We start from the raw sequence: 16,237 nt of genomic DNA, 5'->3' as shown, positions 1-16,237 counted from the left end.
GTTCGACTAGCTCCCTGCACCCTTGCAGGCAGCGCTGACCCAGGGCACCAGCATAGGTCAGCCAAGGGTGAACACCTGGGTAGGCAAACAGCCGGGAACAGACTATGTTCACCACCCAGATGCCCCCCTGGGGGTTGACCAAACCAGTTGAGTCCTTGGATTCCTTTGACAGAATACCCTTCACATAGGGATGGCGAGACCATTCTCCCAACCCTATCACCTGAACCAGTGTCTATCCGCCACACGAGCACCACACTCGCCGCCAACCACTCACACCTGTAACCAATCCCTTAACCCCACTGACACTGAGGTCAGCCACAAATCATTCCCAATCACAGACAGATGAACCCCATCAAGGCTGTAAGGGGACACATCATGGAAGGTAATGCCCAGGTGACGGATCACCCAAGGCCAGAACCTTGTTGGCCACTGTGCTCTGCACGCACCTCCTGGCCCTCATGGTGGCAGCTGGGCATTGGCTACCTCACCACACAGATCGCTGCAACAGCTGCAACCAAAATATTTTGAGTCCAGGAAGAGCTGTCTTCAACTCTTCCAAGTCCTCCTATGTGCTGGTCTGCAGGGTCAGGCCGGAAGCTTCCGGCAAATCGTTCTCTCCCAGCTGCACTACCATCACCGCAGGCATGCCTTCCGCAGACACCTTCGCCTGCACTGTTGGGAGAAAGGGGACAGAAGCCACTGTGAAAAGGAGGGCAGCAGCAGGTTCTGCAACTGGGAGCTCTCAGGGGCTGAAGCCCTGTGGGGCAAGCCCTGCTAGCAAGAGGGAAAGGGAAAGGAAGGGGAAGGAGCCAACTTAAAAAGGGGGGAACAATAAAGAATGAAATAAATAATAGAAAGTTAAATTATAGAAAGTTAAAGAAAAGAAAGATGATGAAAAAATATCACCAAGACTATCCATCGAGGGTAAGTCTCTCTCTCGGTTGCACAGAGGACACGCTGTTTAGCTGTTCCGAATGCATAAGCCGAAAGAGTTCCCTCGATCCATTTGGCCTGCACCCCATTGGCCAGATTGAACCCAACATCAAGGGACCTACCAATTAGGTGTTGTGGCTATCCAATCTTACCCACCCACAACACAGGAGTCCGGTCTCCATGTCTCACTGCAATACATGCCCTCTTTTAGGGAGGACACGATTTATATAAGTTCACACAAATACTAATATCAAAATACCTTAATTCTAGCCCTTTCTCTTTCAGTTTGAATGGAATTAGGATAGGGACAGGAGGGATGGTTTTCTTTCAGATATTGCATGCTTTGTCTAATTCAAAAGTCAGCAATACTCCATGGAATTTGTAAGATAGATGCCCATGGATTCAGACTCTTTACATCCATTAAATCCTATCAAGGTGGAATGTCCTGTGCCCAGCCACAGATCAGTTGTTACCTCTTTATATCTGGAAGAATGCCATGATCAAGCTGCACTAAGAGCACAATCCAGGATACCTGCTTTTGGAAGCCTCCCCCAATTGCCCCAGGGGGGTCTGCAACTATGGCTCTTACACTGCCAATGTTCCAATAGCATAGGGGGCAAAAAGAAGGTTGTTCCAAGTGGGGATCTTTAAAAAAAACACACCAAGGGAAATGAGGCAAAGGAACAACTGCTTCCTTCTCTTCCCATCTTCTGCCCTGGTAGCAGAAGCCTGACAGAGTTTTGGATTTAGTGGTTCCTGTACCTTGAATTATAGTTTTTCTCTGCCCAGTGAGAATATCACCCCTTGAGGTATATTTCATGGTAAGACTAGCATATTCTTAAGAAGTCATCATGATGCATACGTTTTTATTTTTCCTGTTTCTATTATTCTGGGAGTTGCGGAGCTCTTAAAGATCTATGACTTTTAGAAGTAGATTAGTAACTTGTTTTTCATTTACCTACCATGTTTAATGAGGGAGGCAGTCCTTGACCCATTATGCAAGGAGGAAGTTTTCTGCCTTGGAATGAAAGCAAAATCCTGTAAAGGCAAATTCCCAGGCTTCATTGGAAAATAACTGGATAATCAGAAAGTTCTAATACAAACAAACATGCAACTGTTTCCTTCCCACACTTGTAATGAAATACAATATGCAGTAGGCTAGAATCCTGCACGGCAATAAAAGCACCATCATATAGAAGCTCTCTTGTTGATACCAACTGTTAGTTACAATTAACTTTTCATTTTTCATAATTTCCCATTTTAAGGGCATTGCAAAAAAAAAATAAACCTTATTGCAAATCTTACTAGTTTATTCTTACTAAAGCTTTTTCTGTGTGCCAAAGCTTTTATGTATTCCACTTGCAGAAATTTGTTTTTAGTAATTAGCGTTAGTGACAAACATTTTTATTTGAAGCCACCCAGTCTAAGCATTTCCCTGTTTGGGTTGGATTTGTTTTTCAGGTAATAGCTTTGATTCATGAAGTTACTTTGCCATTGCAAACAACCCTGTGTTCTTTCTGAGGTTTTTCTGAAACGTTCTTTTGACTACTGTGTCAAAGTTGATGAATGAATGGAAGCCCAGTTCAAAGGGTGTTTAAATTTCCAAATTATAATAGGTTTTGTAGCTCAGTTCACTTAATAGATCCATATAACCTTTTCTTTTGGTTAAGTAAACATTGTAAAGGAATACACACACACACACACACTTTTTCAACTAGACTTATGCCCTACACTGTGTTAGAGCATAGTTTGAGCAAGACAGATATGGGAAAGGAAAAAAAGGGATGCAGGAATTTTTTCACTTCAAAGACTTGATTATACATTCACAATGTGAAACTGCTGGTAACGTATTCACGTAAAGTGTAGTATCATAGAAAGGTGCATATTGTATTATAATAATGTGCTTTGACAAGGTGATGACATCTGGTTTTCCAAATACAAATAGTATAATGCAGTCTGTATATTGGTTTAAGCTCTGTTAAGGTTATTACAATTTTGATAAAATGCATAGCCGAAAAAGCTTAGTTTAACATTTAGAATATGACTAGCGATCTAATCAAAGTCATGCTGAATAATTAGAGTCAGACAGACAACTGTCAGCTAGATTAAAAGTGCAAAGTGGACGGAAAGGAGGACCTTTTTCTGCCTCCCCACTTCCACCTATTCTCTGAAGACTGGAGAAGAGACCCTCTTAAGAATGTTAGGGGGGTAGGCAGGGGAAAGACCATGGAGAAAGTGAACATAATATTTTAGCTGCAGTTCATTCATTTTCAGCTTTGTATTCTTGTTATAAAAAAAAGTGCCTAGACATTCCATTGTTGCGCCCATAACCTAGGTTGAAGGTGCCATTTAGCTCCTAGCTTTTGTATATCAGTTTCTAACACTGGCCTCAAAGCTGCATGATTCAAGTAAAATCTTGAAACACTCAATGAGAGTGTCTAACCATTTTTAAATGGAAGGAAAGTTGTTTCCTAATTCTAAAAGTTGCAATTGGCCCTTAGTAATTTGGAGGTTTCCATTCATCCCAGTAAAAGGCTTAACTTCTTAGGCAGGTGAACATATACTCAATACTGTGTATTGTGACTATATAGACCTTAAGACCTATAGAGCTTAACTTAGAAAAACATTTGTGTTACCAGAATTTAGACTTTATGAACTCTGCAATGTAAATCCACTAGTCCAGTAACTCAATGAAAGGTTTGGCGGCACTGAGGACAGGTTGTTGTCTCCTAAAAACAGCTTGATGTTCTTCACTTGCAGCAGGTATTTTTAGTGTTGAAACTTGATGAATAAGTGACAAAAATGTCTGCCTTTTTAAATGCTTCAGTTGTAGATCTGAATCTTCTGAAGGAGGAGGTACGAATGTACAGCTGTACTCCACGCAACTACTCAGTGTCACTACGGGAAGAGCTGAAGCGAACAGACACCATCTTTTGGCCACTTTGCCTGCTGGTTAAACGTTGCGGTGGAAACTGTGGCTGCTGTCAGCATGCTTGCAGTGAGTGCCAGTGTGTCCCTACCAAGGTTACCAAAAAATACCATGAGGTATAGTGCTATTTCTTATTTTAAAATGTTTAAAATTTCACACACACACACACTAGCAGAATAATTTTATTAGGACAAATGTTTACATTGCAGCAGCTGAGATTTCAAGCCACAAACAACTCTTCAGAGAGGTTATTATAAAAAAGACCTCTCAGCACAGCTGTGGTATTAAGCCAGTGTCATCTCCATTTTTTCATGACCTTTAGGCAAGATATTGTCAACATGTACCCTTCTACTTTAGTGGGCTTTCATACTCCTCATCTCATTTGATGCTGTTTGCTTGCTAGGAAGATAGCCAGAAAGTAAGTGGTGGTGACAGCAACTGTTGCTGTTCATCCTTGCTGTTGTCACTGCTCATTTGCACATTCCTTCTAGGTGTGCAGAGGGTGGATGTGTAAACATGTGGCAACAGCAAACAGCAGCAGTGGTAACACCTAACACCTCCTGCTGGGCCATGGGCCTTGGTGGATGTCCAGTCATGGTCGCATCGTGCTTAACTTCAGGTTAAGCTTAAGCTTGTAGGTTGTTTCCATATTAAGATGGGATTGATGAAGCTTTTGCAGACTTGTGTGGATAAGAACTGTGCCTTACACAGCTCCAGTGGAACCTCGGTTACGTACCTTCCTCCTTACGAATGTTTCGGGTAACGAGCTCCGCTAACCCAGAAGTAGTTGCCCCTAGTTGTGAACTTTGCCCCAGGATCCAAGCGGAAGTCACGCGCTGGTGGCGTGGCAGCAGCAGGAGCCCCCATTAGCGAAAGTGTGCCTCATATTAAGAATGGTTTCGGCTTAAAAACAGACCTCCAGAATGAATTAAGTTCGTAACCGGAGGTGCCACTGTATTGTAATTTTTGGCTTTGATAGAGAACTGCAAGAAGCAGTGAAGAAGCCTCACTGTTTGGGGAATGTGACATATATCAGAAGCATTCAGCAGACCCGTTTCTGTGAACAAGAGACATTCTCACCTTTAGAAGCAGCCTGTGAAACACCCATAGGTGACACACCATGTAATGGTTACAGCATGAGTTTGTGCAGGCAGCATGAGTTTGTCAGTTATGCACTGATGGCTTCCAGTTTACTAATAAGGAATAGATTCTTTCTGACAATGAAGGAACTTGATGGATTTTTAAAAGATTATATTGAACCCTCCTTTTGCAGGTCCTGCAGCTGAAGCCCAGGAGCGGCGTAAAAGGATTGCATAAATCTTTGACAGATGTACCTTTGGACCATCACGAGGAGTGTGACTGTGTATGTAAAGGGAATACAGAAGGATAAAAGGAACTTGGTGTGCTTCTTTTACAGCACGTTCACTCAGTGGCTGATTCTCTTCTGGGGCTTGTGCATTAATCTCCTTCTGTAATCTCAGTTGTCTGCTTTGAGAATCTTCAGTGTTCAGGACTGACAGTTCTGGGGGAGAAAAAGAAAGAAGAAATCAAACTGAAATGTATGCCATATAACAGCAGTTACCTGAAGGCCCACTACTAAGGATGAACAGAAGGCTTCATTGAGGGATTTCTCTCCCACCCCAATTCTATACCTATGTCTATAGCTATATTTATATCTATATAGAGATATAGATATATAGATATAATATCATCTCTCTTACTCGTATTGAATTTAAAACGTTTAAGTTTTAGAAGTATAGGAAAAGACAGTGCTTAGGCAAGGCCTGGACTCTCCTGGTGGTCTTGCTTCTGCAAGTCTCTTACTTCTGGCTTACAGTTCAGAACATCTGGAATCTCTCTTAACTCGGCTCAGCAACTCCTGTACATTTCAAATCAAAGTGTTAATTGTCCTACAGACTGTCTTACTCTGAGTTAAACTCAATTTTTCACTGATGCAAGTCGAAAAGACTGGACACATTCTCTTGGTTTCTTCCAGTAAAGTGTCTGTTGTTTAGAAAACCTGAATGGTCAGTATATGTGAGAAAAGAGGAAAGGGTCAGAAACCAAGAAGTGCCTTTATCCTTCTCACTATGACCTGCAAGTATTGCGTTTGTTTATATTTTTTATTGTGTACATTTTTATACTCTTTTTGACTGCATAACTATTTGCTTTTCTAATCTTGTTAAATATATCTATTTTTTGCCAAAGGTATTTAATATTCTTTTTTTTTATTATTGCAGCCTAGATAAACTGCTTTTTCATTTTGTAAGGCTTTGGAATCAGAGTTATAAGAAAGGGGGAAGGAAGATAGAATTCTGTTTCTGCAGAGCAAGGAGCTAAAAGGTGCATTTGCACGTAAAAAGATAAACAAGACAGGTTAGTCTGAATTTACAGGTGTGTGTTACTAGCTCCATGATGCTGGGATAAAAAAAGTAAATATATTAGCTGTTAAAACTCTCTTCATCATAACCTAGTGCCTCAATCCAAATAAGGAGGTATGTGCACAGAAACAAGGTTGCACATACATACATATCACATTTTGCATCAGGGGCAAGTGGCATAATTCTGATAAGCATCATAAGGCAGATGTTCCCTGTCCATACTGCATTATTTTCAATGGATTGGATATTTTTGTGCATTCAAACACACATTCTGATGCAATAATTTATGCATAAATATCCTTTTTACACATACTAGTGATGGATCACAATGTGGGTTTCTTCAAAACAGTCATAAATCCAAAACTGAGAGGCCCTAAACAGATATATTCAGAGTGATGTCCAGTTCAATGGGAGCACTTACTTCTTAGTAAACACTTCACTGTTAAATTAGAAGGTGAAAGATCTTGACAAGAGCACCACCACTGCTGTCATTTCAGTGTGTTCTTGCATACATAATAAAATGGGGTCATGAACAAGTCGCACATATTTATTGCTGCAGGTGTAAGGGTTTTTTTATGTTAAGAATGCCAGTTATTTCCTTGTAAAGGGCAGTGGGCTTCCAATATCTTAATGATGTAAAGTACAGTTTTGATAAAATGTGGTTTTGCTGATGTACAGTCTTTATGTAAACCAGCACATTTATCCCACCCTTTGCCCAACTAGGAAAAAGCAGTAAAATATTTTGCTTGTAAAATGCTTTAATACTGTCCAGTGTTCTGTGTTTTTGTGTATTGTTTTATGTATTTAATGATTCTACAAAGTAATGGTGCTCATTGGGAGACAGAAGAAATACTTCCCATATCCCTATATGGCATTTAATAACTATCTAACAGTCCAATCTTCTGAACTTCCATATGCTTGTTAAAGAATAAAAATGGATATCGGAGTAACATTGTAGGAGCAGAACAGCATTGTATGGTTCTCATGGAATTGTGGCCTAATGCAGGGGCAGCCCCAGTGTGCTACCTCCATCTTTCCTGATCATTGGCCATGCTAGCAGAGTCTGATGGGAGCTGTAGTCCAACAAGATATGAAGGGCATCACATTGGCTAATGCTGTACTAATAAATGGGTATCAGATTAGCATTACGAAATTAAGACATAGCATGGTACTCTTAGAATCTTCATAATTGCACAAACATTTGCTTTTGCTCCATGTGCTAGGTGAGCCTTCAGCTTAAAATAATGTTGTTTCCAAAGTTGATTGAATGCAAAGGAGTTTATGCCACAGATTTCACCCATTCCCTGTACTTATACAAAGTACTCATTTAGATATTTACCAATGGGACAAATTCCTAAATGGAAACATACAGAAGGTTGTTGCTGCTGCTGCTGCTTTTATAGTTTATCGTTGCATCTTAATTTTAGCCTCTGTGAAATTAAAACTTTTCAAGAAGACAAAACTTCAAGTAGAAATCTTTAGTATTTTACAGTTTGGGGCCCTTAAATGTTTGACTTTTTAGGGTGCATACAAAACCACCTCCCCCCAATCTCCATGCATGATATTATTGTGTAATGAGTTCTATTTTCCTGCTTACCTTTTTGCTGGTGACAAAATATATCTGGCTTGGAAACAGGCATGGACTTTGGCCCTTTGCTCCATGGGCTTCCGCTTAAAAAAAAAAAGTTTCCCCCCAAAGCTGATGGAATAAAAGGGTTTCATGCCGTAAATTTTAGCCATTCCCTATACTTATACGAAGTATTCACCCACACTCCTGGCTTATTACCCCTAGAAAGTTGCCCATATTGAAATGCAGACCAAGAAGTGAAAAGAGTTCCTGTGTTCAGATGCTAACTGTGTGGAGTGCAGGTTATTTGGTCCTTGTGGTAATCACTAGCCTTCCTCTCTGAGTGGTGTTTTGTATTAGAATTAGCTAGAATCTGGTAGTCATTCTTTTCTTGATATGTTCTGCAGACCTCAGTATTTTCACTCTTTTTCGTTCTGTACTCATTATTTTAGGAGGGCTGAACATTTGTCCAAAGAAAGGATGAATACACATCAACAGCGGGCTCTTGGTTCAACATATTTACATCTCCATGCAGCTATAAAGTGCCTTTGTCAAAATGTAGAATTCACCCAAATCAGAAATCTGGAGCACATGTTAGTAATGCCAGTGGAGTTTGGAGGGTTATTTTAAAGAAAAAAGAAAGATGTGGTCCAGATGCTGTTCCCATTAATGATGTGTTGTTTAGGATTGACGAGTTGTGCTTTCATTGTTCCAGTGGCCTGTGATGAATTGTTTGATAATTTAAATCATCCCAGTGTCAATATGCAAGTAATATATATGATTTAGCTTTAAAATATCATGGGAAACTATTCCCAGAATTGATGAGTAACAAACCAGCTGATATGGAGAAATATGATACTGAAATGTTTTGAAATATGTGTAGGAGATTTTTGTTGCTCTGTTTTCTGCACCAAGATGAATGCATGGCCATCATAGTGGGCTTTCAGCATTCCTATCTTCAAAACCTATGCCAACTATCAAAATATGATTGTGCAAACCATCATAGACAGATTATATGAAGGCACAATTGCAGTACAATCAATTGCATGTTTACATGAAAGCAAGTACCAATGTGTTCAGGAAGGTTTACCGCTTTCATTCCCAAAACATTAAGCTACAGTGATATTTATATTGGTTAAATACTTGGTTAAAATCCTGAGCACATGTTTACCTAAGGGTAAATTCCATGTAATTTAATGAGTTTTACTTCTGAGTAGACTTGTATAGGATTCAGTTGTTAGAGAACTTAAATCCACACCTTGCTTAAAGGCATTAAAATGAAGGGAGCAGTTCAGTTTTACTGACTTCACTGGAGCTAGACTTGTACCCATTCATTTTGAATATATATTTTAAAAAGTGAATGACAGTTAAGTATTAAAGATTCTTTTAAAAAATGATGTTTAGGTATTAAATGCTGCTAAGAAGTGATGCATGCAAATGTACCAATTCTACTGGATCTGCAAAAGATTTGTCTGCAGTTTTGAAGACCTGCACTGATATAACTGCCTGCAATACAGTGAAACATTTCTGCAGAATCATCACAATTTCACATTTGGTAATTAACAATTTATTCAAGTGCCCTATCTATTTAGTAAAGTTGATAGACTTCTTTGGGAATGTCATTGTGAAAAGAAGAGTGGTGTTCTAAAATGAGATTATTTCTTCTAAAAATGCTACTTTGTGATCTCCGAGATAGCATAGAAGACAACTTTATATACCCTTTGAATGGATTAAACATTTTTCCCTTGAGAACATCTACATTTTTAGCTTATCTTTGAGGTCTCATCTCTTATTGTCCTTGTACTTGTGCCCTCCCTTTCATTCCATAATCATGAAGGCCACAGCATACAGCTTTTCCCATGGTTTGAGAAAACTACAAAAATGAGAAAGAAACAATTATTCTTGCACTGTATCTGTTGTTTATGAAAGGCAGTAAAACTTAACTGTATCAAAATATTCCATACTGCATTTCTCAGGAGAGTAGTTAAAGCAGTCCAGTAATTAAATGCTGCTTATTCCACTTTTTTAGGAAGCAGATTTCAAAAACTTGCTAATTACGTATTCAGGATTGAGTATCAGCATGGGTGCAAAACATGGTACGGTGTAAAGCAGCATGTCCTGAATCCCTGGCCTACCTAGCAGCAAGTCAATATGTCAAGACAAAAGTCCAAGTCTTGGGGTCAAGCCACACAAGCAAAGTCCAGAGGTCAGGAAACACAGTCCATGGTCAATCCAAGTAGCCAGGTCAGAAGTTCAGCAGATACAGTACAGAGCCAAACCTAATCCCTTAGAGGTCCAGGAGCATCCAAGCCAAAGTCCATTAACACAACACCTCAGCTCTGCTTCCCTTTTATACCTTGCCTTGGGGATTCCAGCATCTGGGCTTGATGAGATATGTGACCCTCACCTGTTCCAAGCTTCCTCCAGCTGAGGAATCGCACCTCTCCTCCTAGAGCTAGCGAGGTCCACCTGGCTAGCTAGAGAGCTGGACTGTGGACCTTTGCCTGCCTCAGCCTCCTAGAGTGGCACTCTCACTGCTCCCTACACCTCAGAGTCCGCTGTGAGGACAGGGATGCCACTGGTTCTGCTGATGGGTCCTGCTTCTCTGATTCCTGTGCACTAACCTCCATCCCCTCGGCAACATCCATCACCCCATGAGTCTTTCCTTTGCCATCCCCTGCTTGCTCTGGTGTTTCCCAGTCCTAGCTACACCCCTCACTGGGAACTTCTTCCTCCTCCCTGTTGTGCTCCCAGTTCATGACACAACATATTTAGCATCATAGTACTTAGCTTTATTTGAAATATTTTTTTTGGGGGGGGGGAATTGCTCAAATGTAAATCAATTATCTACATTAGCAATACATAAGCTTAACAGCCAGTGAATGCAGAATTGCAAGAGAAAGCTCTTAGAACAGTTATCAGGTAAGAACAACTTTTTGAATCGGTCAACAATGTTGCAAATGATCTGCACACTCTTGAATATTATTTTCTTGCCTAAAATGAATTTGCAGCTGTATGCCATGAAATAAATAAACTTTAAAGGGGTTATGAATTAGTACTGGAAATTATTTTCTTTCTTTTTTGTTCCTTAACTGGGGAGGGGGGCGACGACAGAATTTGAGTATTCAGTTACCTGGTAATGTTTGTGATCTGATAGCTGCAGAAGGGTTTTCTTCAGTTTTGCTTGCAATATCCTTCTGTTCTGTGTATCTGCTTTGTTAATCATTACTCTAGAGTTAAAACTTAAAGATAAGAATGTGAGATTACAGGGCGGCCACATGATAGTAAAAGACCTGTGCCTAGAAAAATAATCCTTTGTGAAATCACACCTTTATTTTTCAACCTGGCTCAGGTTTCTAGAAGGAAAGATAGTATTTGAACTGTTGCCAATGACTTCCATGCAATTCTGCTCCGAAATGGAAAATGAGAACACAGAAAACAAAGAAAATATAGGGTGCAATTCAAAACAGTGTTAATCAATTGGATTTTTATTTACTTCAAAGGGTAAGGATTGCACACTTAGTCTTTTGGTTTTCATTCAGAAGTCAGGAGTTGGAGCGTATGATGGTTTGGGAAATGGTAACCAGTTAGCTGAATTTTCATAATTATCAACATGCTACTCGCAGAAATGATCATTGGAAGAATGATTTGATGTACAGTAGGATAGTCCAGTTTGTCATGAGCGAAATCTATGGTTCATGAAGATCAATGACACAATCGCATTGATTTATTGTACCTTTAAGTAAAGATAAAGGGACCCCTGGCCATTAATGCGTCATAAAAACAGTATTTATCAATGTATGTTTTATTCATTTATTTCATGAAATACACCGCTTGATTGTAAAAATCCTCAAGCGTTTTACAAAAACAATAAAGCAATCAAATAAGAAATAAGAAATATTAACAACAATGAGATTAACAACAACCCAATGACAACAACCCAATGACATCTGTGTAGGTATATCTAAACACTTGCATTGCAAAGAGTGTAGCAAAGGTGTCTGTATAATTTCAATAGTTGGGGAGTTCCAAAGTGAAGGTGCTGCCATGCTAAAAGATTGAGTTCTTACAAATGCAGAACGGGTATTTTGTGGCACCTGTATCCACTTTGCCAATCAAAGCAGTCAAGTGGGCATATATGTGGGAAATCTTGTAGGTAAACTGGCCCCATTGTTAAGGGCTTTATATACTAATAGTAATGCCTTGGACTTGGCATGGTAGAAGATTGGCCATCGGCAGCCAGTGCATATCTCTTGAGCACAGGCCTCAATCCTGTCAGCAATCATGCTGCAGCCTTCAGTACTAACTGCAACTTCCAGATCCAATGCAAGGAAAGCTCCACATAGAGCACATTGTACTAATCCAGTCTTGAGGAAACCAATGCATGAATTACTGCGGCCAAGCTTTCCTGGTTCAGTAATTGCCATACCTGTCAAACCAATTGCTGTTGGTCAAAAGCACGTCTAGCCACTGAGGTTATCTAAGGCTCCAGTGTCAGAGCTGGATAAAGAAACACCAGCACACTGCAAACCTTGTCCCTTAGGGGGAGTGCAGCCCCTTTCAGGGTAGGCAGTTGACCAATTTCTTGGACAGGGGAATTACTCACCCACAGTGTCGCTGTCTTTCCAAGATTCAAGCTCAGCTTGTTTTTCCTCATCCATCTCACCACTGCATCCAAGCTATGGCCCAGGGACTGCACAGCCTCTCCTGATTCAGAAGTTATGGAGACAGAGAACTGAGTGTCATCAGAATTCTTATGGCAGCTTGCCTCCAAACTCTTAATGACTGCTCCCAGTGGCTTCATGTAGATATTAATCAGCACTGGAGATAAGATAGCGTATGAGTTTTCTGGGCCAATGGATATCGGTTTTGTAACAGAGCTTAACTGAAGCCTACATGGATTAGCTTGGGCTGCTTGACTTTTGGGGTGATGTAAAAGTTCACGTCAAGGGTCCAGTCCCAAAGCACCCATGATAAACTAGGCCAGAGTTGTATGGAGTAAAAAGCCTTTCTGTTTTCCTAATATTACTACTGTTGACATTGTAATAGAATTAGGGAGCATTTTCTTTTTAACCTAAAATGAGCATGCCTAGCGTTCTGGTTGAATATTATTTGTCTACATTCATATTTTACAGTATGTTGGAATACTTGAGCTTTGGGTCCTGCTGGTTTTCTTCTTCTCCGAGCCTGGACTTGGGCTTACAAATTCATGCTTGTAGTTTATGGTGTATCTGTACATGGAACTAAGACTCTGATCTATAATGATCAAAGTCTGCAATTGTGGCTTTATATGTAATTGTAGCTACTGCTGCATGGGCGTTTTGTAAACTTGTAACATGAAACACTTTTCTTAATTGAATTGTTATTATCAGTTTAATATTTGGTGCATTTTCTACTTAGAAAGCAGCTTATTAAATTGATTCTTTGAACACTAAGGGAACCCAGGAGCTCATTTCACCCGCCCCTTCATCACATATGGCTACCTTACTCGGGAAATTAGAGAGACAAAAACAGAGTACGAAAGAGTAAACCAAACTGCAGATATTACTTCTCCTAAAGAAAAGAGGGGGAAATGATTCTTCAAGGGAATATGCTGATAGATTGGCTTAGTTGTTTGTGATAGTTACACGGGGACCTGTGGAATGCTGCACATCGCTGGAGCCTTATGCCATAAAATGCTTTCCTAAGTAGAGGCTTTGGGGAGGCTACAAGACTGTACATTCCCTTAAGTGAAACATAATAAAAATTAAAAAGAACAGAGACAGAAGGGAGGTGTGGAATACCAGGGGAAGAGAAGGCTGGAAGGGCAGAAGAGCTAATTAGGATTAACACAAACCAGGCTAGAAAAGATCCCATGAAGACTAAGGTGTTATTTACCCTTATCCCATGAAGACTAAGGAATTTAACTTGGAGGGAAAGAAGGACACTGAAACACCACGCTTGGGTATACTGTTAAGATGAAAGTTGATCACTGCAGGTGATGAGCATAAAGGTCCACAGTGTGCAAAAAGGGTATGATGGGCAACTTTCAACTGTCAGGATGGGAAATCTGTGGCACTCTAGATGTTGTCAACTCCCACCAGCCCCAGGCTGCATGGCCAATGACTGGGGATGATGGAAGTTCAACAACATCTGAAAGGCTACGACCATTTGCCTTGCTGCCACCACTGCATTTTTAGTGCCTGAAGCAATTTCAGTTCCATTCCCTGAAGAAAGACTAAATAGTCTCTTCAGGTTCATCACCTGCAAATGTCATGAGTGTGAGAAAGCTGTAGAGCGTGCTGTATTATTAGGTACAATAATATGTACACTCTACAAGAATATTGGAAAAACAGGGATGCTTCAAGATAAGAGCTGTAAACTTCAAGGTGGCCCCATTAAATTAAGCCAGAGTACATGGCTATATCTAACATATAACATGAACTAAAGTAATATTATATTTTGTTACAAATACTACAAACACTGGTTGTCTCAAAAATATTTCCTAGTCTGTAGTCTCAGCTAAGAGCCCATTAATTTGGGACTTGCTCAGAGCTGTTGTCCTGAAACCATTTACTCTGGGTTAATTTAATGGGGCTACCTTGGGTAAATGGTTTGAAGATTACAGCTGCTACCTTAATTCTTAATTGGCAGTAAATCCCATTTGTTTCCATGGAATTGACTTTTAAGTACGTGTGCTTAAGATCACAGTCAAAGAAAGTCATTCTGTCTTTCAATGTATTATATCTCTTGGTGATTATTAGTGAAGAATGAACAATGAAAAACCACCTGTAATCTAATTGCTATAAACGATATAGTTCTTACAACACCTGGTCGCTTTTTTTGGCCTAGAAAGTAAAGATTACCAAAGCAAATCCATAAATCCAACAAGCATTAACTCAAGGTTTGGGCATGGCTTTGATCTGTCAAACCCCACCTATGTTGCTTCTCTTTATAACAAAATATATATTGTGAAAAGTAGAATAGCTTATGAAACAAAAGGGAGGGGGAGAAATTACTGTAAAGCCATGATGGATGGTCAACGGCTGTGGCCAGCCATCTCTTCTAATGTGTTTGGTCCTCATTCCATACGAATAGCATTCATGCTTCAACAAAAGTTCTGAAAGGCGTGTTAAAATATCCGCTAAAGATATTTGGACTTGTTTAGAAATGCACTTATCTCTAGCAGTGTATACTGTATCAAGTTACGTAAGCAGAGGGAGAGCATGTTTGCATTTCTCTCCAGATTTTAGAGTACAGTCATACCTTGGAAGATGAACAGAATCCATTCCGGAAGTCCATTTGACTTCCAAAACGTTCGGAAATCAAAGCACAACTTCTGATTGGCTACAGGATGCCCCGTTGGACATGTGGCTTCCAAAAATAGTTCTCAAACCAGAACAGTTACTTCCGGGTTTGCAGCATTTGGGAGCCAAAACGTCCAGAACTAAAACCAAGGTACGACTGTACTTGCATCTGCTTCTTCATGTGGATAGGGCATATGTTTGCTGTCTGGTCTTTGACCAAAATAAAGATTGATTGATTGTTAAAATGTTAACAATTCTGGCCTTATTTACCTGGTCAGATCTCATCTGGAATATCTCCCCCCAGATCTGAACAAACTGTAACATGGGCAGAGGGTAGTGTCAGCAATGATGAGGGGTCTGTTAGCCAGGTCATAGGAGGAAATGTTGAAGGAGTTTTGCGGGGTTCTTCTTGAACAAAATATTAGTCACCTTAAATTAATTCAAATAGCCATATTTAAACACTATATGTGATGGAAGGGATTAGATATAGGATTAGGTTTACTTCATGTAGTTCCAGAGAATAAGACCTGAACCACATGGGTTTAAATTATGAGGTGGTTTCATCTAAGCCTTAGGGAGAACATCCTAATAGTATGAGCTATTCAACTTTGGAACAAGAGGTGGCAAATTCACTTTCATTGCAGGTTTTTAGAAGAAGGCTGGATGGCTGCTTGTTGGCAATATAGTAGCAGTCAGTTTTTTGGAAATAGAACTAGATGGTCTTTGAGCTCCCCTCCATCTCTATGACTGTATTTCTGAAGCAAAATCAATCCATTAGGAATTCTCCATGGTTCAAATTTTCATTCCAGGGTTGGGCAATTACCTTAAGAAAATGGCAAAAAAAGCAGCAGTTTTTGATATGATTGTACTATCAGCAATAAGAGTATTCTTTTTGTGTGGTGTTTCAACAAAGCATAAAGATGTGATGATGATCATGATCATACTCATGAAGAAACAGAATTGGATAAATGTCATGTACTCAATGTGTGCAAGTCCGATTACACACTGGAATCATATAATGAACTGAAACTTTTTATAGACTCCCAAATCACTAGAAGCAAAAGAGAATCTGAAACTACTGGCATTACAAATATTCCCCTGCATCTTCTCCTTGTGAATTACTTACCAGAAATGTGCTAGA

At 39.9% G+C, this 16,237-nt stretch overlaps 1 protein-coding gene and 1 long non-coding RNA gene across 2 annotated transcripts in view; one reads left to right on the top strand and one right to left on the bottom strand.

The window, feature by feature from the left end:
- PDGFC (platelet derived growth factor C) overlaps positions 1–7,005 on the top strand; it is a 101,410-nt gene extending 94,405 nt beyond the window's left edge. Inside the window, exons 5-6 of the mRNA XM_081926199.1 lie at positions 3,761–3,978; positions 5,136–7,005. Of these exons, the coding sequence (XP_081782325.1) occupies positions 3,761–3,978; positions 5,136–5,252 (335 nt within the window). The 3' untranslated portion in view covers positions 5,253–7,005. The remainder of the gene's footprint in view (positions 1–3,760; positions 3,979–5,135) is intronic.
- Positions 7,006–7,920: 915 nt separating this feature from the next.
- On the bottom strand, positions 7,921–15,144 carry LOC309378293. Its single transcript, XR_014172005.1, has 2 exons — positions 12,417–15,144; positions 7,921–11,052 (listed from the first exon to the last, which is right to left on the bottom strand). It is a non-coding gene; the product is annotated as an uncharacterized lncRNA (long non-coding RNA).
- Positions 15,145–16,237: the final 1,093 nt, after the last annotated feature.

This window comes from Podarcis melisellensis, assembly GCF_964234715.1.
Source record: "Podarcis melisellensis genome assembly, chromosome: 9".
NCBI classification, from domain to species: domain Eukaryota; kingdom Metazoa; phylum Chordata; class Lepidosauria; order Squamata; family Lacertidae; genus Podarcis; species Podarcis melisellensis.
Note: the sequence above shows the minus strand (reverse complement) of the source record. Positions and strands in the feature narration are given on the sequence as shown.